This window comes from Panicum hallii, chromosome 7 (assembly GCF_002211085.1).
Source record: "Panicum hallii strain FIL2 chromosome 7, PHallii_v3.1, whole genome shotgun sequence".
In the NCBI taxonomy this organism is placed as follows: domain Eukaryota; kingdom Viridiplantae; phylum Streptophyta; class Magnoliopsida; order Poales; family Poaceae; genus Panicum; species Panicum hallii.
The window spans coordinates 42,485,221-42,491,495 of record NC_038048.1 but is presented as its reverse complement, the minus strand read 5'-3'; the positions used below and the strand labels follow the sequence as shown (position 1 = coordinate 42,491,495).

Below are 6,275 nucleotides of genomic sequence, written 5' to 3'. Positions count from 1 at the left end.
AGACCCATTTTTTTATAGCTTAGCCCTTTTACTTTCCCTGGCGCCTCATCCCAGATAGCGAGAGGACGATTTCGTGTCCCGGATCATGTTCACCCGGCGAGCTGCACAATAAAACATCTTTTGCCTTTCAAGAGATTTCATTTGCTGGCATGTCAGATTTTACCTCCTCCCTACAACGCACGAAGCCGCCTCAACCAGCAGCACGTCGAGCACGACGGACGGCGCCACACTACCGGCGTCTTGTCTGGGTGACGCGAGCAGAGCTTTCTGGTCAGAGGAAGCACACTGCCCCTGATCCGAATGAAAGCGCTTTGAATTTAAAGGAAGGCCGTGAGCACGCACCACTGGATTCATGTGATGAAAGGGGTGCAGAATCCATCCGATTCGAGCCTTCCCCGGCTAAAGCCTTCAAAGCTGCCTCGTTCCAGGGCCTGTGGACTAAATAGATACGGGGTACTACTAGCAGTGAACCGACACTTCTTTTGGCCACGTCCCAAGGCACGGATCTGCTCCGGATCCGTTGGTACGGACAGCCCGTCTCTCCATCTCTGGTGTGCAGCCACGCAGGGGTGCTGACGGAGCCGGGCATCAGCGCGACAGGCGATCGAGACACGTCTTGGATTTCACTAGCGGCCGCGCTGACAGGTCGAGCTCCGTACTGTGCGTGGTTAGCCTTGCCTCGATGCGGAGTGATTATCCGCCGTCGCTGTCTGGAAGCACGGCACCTGGACGAAAGCAGACGTCGCGAGGTCGCAACGCAACAGCGCACGGGTCAGACGCGAGGTCGCGAGCCATGCGCCCATGCCATTTGCGTGGTGCGGGCCGCGGGGTCGCACCGGGCAAAACGGGCAGAATTTTAAGGTTAGGTGTCCCAGGCGGTCGGGTCAATCACACGGACGGAAGGAGCTCACAGCCTAAGCGTGCTACCGCTACTTCTACTGGAGGAGAGTGCAACGTTTCACTGCTGCAGGAGCTACCAGCAGTACTGGTAGTCCCCGTACCTGTCACTGTAATCATGGGAATCTTGAAAGTACGTTCGCTTGGGAGGCCGGCCGGGCCAGGCGGCCAGCCAGCAGGTTCAAGTTCAATGCACCATGTGACATCGAACTGTAACAGACTCGGCCGGCTTCTCTCGATCGGCTCTTGTTCTTGCAGGCGCGCGTTTCTTGGGGAGGCCGGAGGAAGAGGGCTAGCTAGCTGTGTCTTGCTACCCTTGGCCTGGCTGTGCATTAGTTCAGTTCAAAACTTCAAATTGCATCCGAGATTTCTCAAGGCGCAGGTAAAAAAGAAACAAGAAAGTATCTTCACACCCTCCTAGCTAGGCTCGGTAGTCTCATCCCAATCTTGGGAGTATTCGCACAAAGGGCCACCGGCATCTGCCCGTGTTTCGCGGTGCAGTACGTGATGGCGTACCTGGATCCACTTAATTCCGAGGGGGAAAAAAAAGAGTATCTGGAATCTGGATGCAGCAGGATAAGCTGGTGACGTCCTGGTGGAGCGTGATGCTAGCGAGGAAACAGCTGGTGAGGCGAGAGGCCACATTACCTGAACCGCATTGGACGTGGCGTTCCGAGACGACCATGGCTTCTGAATCGTCGATGCATATCCAGCGCTGCCTAAGCTCCACGTCCCTTGGATCGCTTGCCTCCTCTCCTCTGCCAGCGAAGGGGAGGGATGACAACGATATCATGATAGTATACCAGTGCATCTCACCGTTGTCGCCAGTTGTTTTAATCCGTTTTCCGTTCAACTGCCGGCTCTGCAGCTTGCAAGCAATCTCCACCGGCTCATATGAACGGTGACGTCAGTTGGGCAGGCTGCCGCTTTTTCCCCCCCTACACGGTGGCTAGAAAGCAGTTGCAGACTTTGAAAGTCCAAGTCAGACCGGTTGACTGCGGGGAGACCGGCCGGTGCACGTCTCTTTCGGTCCGTGCATGGCACCAGAAATTCGAACTGCCCGCGGGTCCTGCCTGCTTTCTACTGCTGCTACTTTTTCATGCCAAACATTTTTACTCTCGATTAACGACGTGCTGCCGGACCTTTTCTCATTTTCCTTCCCAAACCAGAAGGGAAGTACAGTTTACTGATGGAGCTTGACCGTGACCTGGCCGGTGTGCTCACTGACCACCCACGACTAATGCAATCTGCTGGTAGTACAGCGTAATTATGACCCAGCTTTCCCGCCAAACCGAAGGCTGGGCTAATTAAACGCGGTGCCGAACGGCATTAGCTGTCCTGATCACTCACCCATCGAGTCATCGAGACATCAAGTGCCAAGAACGAAGGCTGTCAGCTCGTACTAAAAGCACCCCTGAGACCTTGAAGATTGTTGTATGGGTGCACACGCACACGAGCTGCCGCCGATGCAAATCTTTCCGAAGATCCAGCCGGTTACATCAGGGGGCGCGCGAATTCCTTTCCTTCTTTAAGGCCAGTCCTGCCTTTCTGAGCGGGGGTTAGTAGTGAGTGACTGCTAGGACACGCTACCCCTGCCTCTGACCATTTCGAACGGAACGGAACGGAATGATTCACCTGTTCTTGATCGCCTTTAGACCTCGCAACATTGTTGACCCGTACTGCTAGTAGCAATTAACTATGCGCAACCGACGGGCGCTTTTTGCGATACTAGCTGTGTGAAAAAATAATTGCACCGACGGGCCGAGATTAAAGAAACATTAACCGAGCTTCACATCGCTCGGGCGAGCACCGAAAAGGGGGTCGATTAGCGCGTCCGCACTGCAGTCTGCAGGTGGTTGGAGTTGGACCGCACGAGCACTTTGGGTAGGGCCTTGTCCCTAATCCATGCATAAGCGCTTTGATTAGTTATTACTAAGTAATTAATGTGCTACTCGAGCTTTGTATCAAGACGCAGCTGATGGTGACGCTAACTGCCTGTCATTACCTCAGGTGCCTGTATACCGGTAGCTAACCCACGACATGGTCTTGCGAATAAAGTCTAGTCTGAAACCCTATCCAGCCGGAGTTGCTCCAGTGGTAATTTTTTCAGTAAGTTTTCCTTGCTTTCTATGGGTGGATAGTAAATTACTTCATCCACCAATCCGCTGGTGCCAAGCAGAGACAGCGACACTGGCAACCTTGTCTTCTACTACTTTTTTTTTTGAAAATACGTCTTCTACTACTATAGTGATTCTTTCTCGGGAGCGTCGGGTGGGTGAAATGAGTTGGAAGAAATTCCACACCAAGAACGCAAAGCAGAAACCGACGTGCCGGCCTTTTTGACCTGGAATGCATAACAAATTAAGAACCAACCCGCACGTACGCAGAAGATTGAGCGTGATGCAAGGCGAAGTGACCTGTAAAAAACGGCATCGTAAAATATCAGGCTAAGCGGACCCGGCCAAACGAAATGGTAAAACCCGCGGCATGATGAGCAGCGGAGCCACAACCTTGTAAGACTTTGGTATTCTCCAACTCTTAACCTGTCTTCAACGGGAGACTCTAAACCGTTCTCTCCATTTAGAGAACGCTACTGATTTCCTCTATATATAGAGATTCTCTCTCCTCTTCTCTATTTTTTCTTTACGTTTTAAACACTGGATTAAATAAAAATAAAATATGTCCATAGCATTTAAGGTATGATAAATACGTACGTACAAAAATTTGGAACAAGATTTAGAGAACGGTGTTGGGGAGAAATGAGATATAGAGGAGAAAATCTAAGGGTGTGTTCGTTTGCCATTAGAGCCTTCTAAAATCTTTAGAGTGTTTCCCCCCTCTAAAGAATCACAGTCTTATTAGAGGCCGAATTAGAGAGCTGTTCGGTGCCGGACCTCTAAAGTTTAGATGTTTTGGATTTTAGAGGGGTGAAAGGAACACACCCTAAGTCTGTATTTATATGACATGGCAGTGCTCCTGCTCTAGTTTTCAAAAAAAAAAGAGCAGCGGAGCAGACGGCGGCAGCAGCATCAGGCCACCAGCAGCGCACGCGAGCTCCCTTCCCCGCGACGAGACAAAGCGCTCGACCCGAGCCACCCAGCGACAAGTTGCCTCTATCCTCCTCCCCCGGTCCCTTTCGTCTCATGGTCGAAAAGCAAAAGAATCCAAGAACCTTCGTGCGGCCATCCCTTTCTTTTCTTTTTCCTGCGGCCAGGCCAACTTGCGAGCTGCCCCAGCCCCCCTCGTCGTCGGTCCAAAAGGAAGGATCAGTAGTGAGGAAGGACGAGAAAGAAAACTCCCAGTCCCAGCTCTCCCGGTTCACGGAGCAGGCTAATTTTTGAATACTTTGATCGGAGATCAGCTCACTCCACGCACAACGGACACGGCGTCGCTGAGCCTGAACGGCGCATAGGCTGCTGAGAATTTTTGACCCCTTCCGGCCTGGTAGGCAGTAATGGACTGTTACTACTGCTCGCGTACAGCGGACCACGGGTACGTGTGCGGAGGAGGTGCGCGCACCCGTACGCGAAAAACATGAGGCGCTTGTGTGCCCCCGCCGCCGCCCACGCCTGTAGCGAACCGTGCGCTGCACCGACCCGGCAGGGCGGCAGGCCGTGGGTACGGCGGAAGCGGGCGGGCGGGGCTTACCACCGGGCGCCGGTGGCACTGGCACCCGGCGCGACGTCGCTGTGGTGGGGCCGTGAGGGCCGACGCGTCGGTCGGGGGTTCGGCTCGGCTCGGCTCGGCTCACAAGAGTGAGGCGCGGCCGGGCGGACGGCATCCAGGTGGGGAGGAGCCCACCACACGACGCGATCCCACGGCGCTGCGCGACTCGGCCCCACGGGCCCCTCTCCAACCTTTCCGCGTCACCTCCCCTCTCCGCCCCGCGCTTTATATAGCAACCGCGCCCCCTGCCTCTCCCCGTCCACGCATCGCCACCACGCCATATCGGCAAATCTCTGAAGCGGAGCGGGCACATCGCCTCGAGTCTTGCTTGCCCCCACCTTCCCCCCTCCCACCACCACCACCACCACCACCGCCGCCGAGAGCCGGGAGACAGACACGCCAGCAAATCCGGACGACCGGGCGAGCGACCCGTCCCGGCCGCGGCATGGGCTTCCCGGTGGGCTACTCGGAGCTGGTGCTCCCGAAGCAGCTGCTCCACCTCCTCCTGCTGCTGGGGTACATCCGGCGCTTCCTCCTCTCGGCGTTCCACGCCGTGGGCCTCGGCGACCTGCTGGATCTCGGGGACGACCACCAGGCGCTGCTGCAGGACCACCACCACGGCGTAGGCGCCGGCGGCGCGCAGCAGGGGCGGGACCACGGCGCGCAGGCAGAGGTGCTGGTGCTGCAGCACCGCCGGCCGGAGTTCCGCGCGGTGCCGGCGATGGTCATCGAGGAGGTGCTCCCCGTGGTGCGGTTCGACGAGTTGGCGGCCTGCGTCGGCGGCGACTGCGCCGTGTGCCTCAGCGGCATCGGCGGCGGCGACGAGGTGCGCCGGCTCAGCAACTGTCGCCACGCCTTCCACCGCGGCTGCCTGGACCGCTGGATGGAGCACGACCAGCGCACCTGCCCACTCTGCCGCGCCCCGCTCATCCCCGACGAGATGGCCGGCGCTCTCTGGGCCGCCGCCGCCGGCGTGCCCGACGCCTCCGACTTCGACTTCTTCTACTTCGGCGCGCCGCTCACGCCGGTGTCCTCCCCGACGCTGCTGCGGCCGCACGAGCTGCTGCTCAGCGGCCTCGGCGGCTACCAGTGAACTCCGCGCCCGCGCGGAAGCGACCGGCCCTGCGGAATGCGCGGCCGCGAACCGGCCGAATCGGTCGCCGCCGTCTTCCGCGGACGGAAGAGGAGAGAAGCGCAGCAGCGGAGGCACAGCAGAAGCGGAGGGGCGCCCTTGGCTCGAATTGTACATAGGCAAAATGAGTAAAGCGACCACCCCCCATAAAAAGGCTAGGAGATTAGATTCCTCTTGTGCATAGGTAGATTCCGTCTTCCAAGTTTGTGGAGTTGTGAATCTTTGCGCGGATTAATTTTGTTGAGCTAGGCGTTCCGATCCAAGATCTGGGCCCTTTTTCTCCTCCCATTTCCGCTCCGCTCGGCTTTGCTGCCCAGCCGCTCAGGCTCTCTTCTCCCTCTTCTAGCAGTACCTGCGTGGACGGCCCCGTTCCTTTTTCCTCCTCCCGTTTTGGAAAGGTATTTGGACCAAGGACGCGATGCGCTTTCACCTGTACCAGAAATTCTTTTGCTTCAACGGGAAAGCACAAGAAAAATGGCTAGCAGTCTCTCTCTGATGCGGAGGAGGAGCTCAGCTCGCAGCTTGGGGCCACCAAGCAACAGTACACAATTGCAAGCGGTAGTGCCAACTGCCAAACGCG

General features: G+C 56.8%; 1 protein-coding gene across 1 annotated transcript; it reads left to right on the top strand.

Annotated features, from left to right (window-relative positions):
- Nucleotides 1-4,831: 4,831 nt before the first annotated feature.
- Nucleotides 4,832-5,958, top strand: LOC112900148 (E3 ubiquitin-protein ligase RHA1B-like). Its single transcript, XM_025968914.1, has 2 exons — nucleotides 4,832-5,695; nucleotides 5,735-5,958. The coding sequence occupies exon 1, from the start codon at nucleotides 5,009-5,011 to the stop codon at nucleotides 5,654-5,656; it is 648 nt and encodes a 215-aa protein (XP_025824699.1). The 5' UTR covers nucleotides 4,832-5,008; the 3' UTR covers nucleotides 5,657-5,695; nucleotides 5,735-5,958.
- The last annotated feature ends 317 nt before the right edge of the window (nucleotides 5,959-6,275 follow it).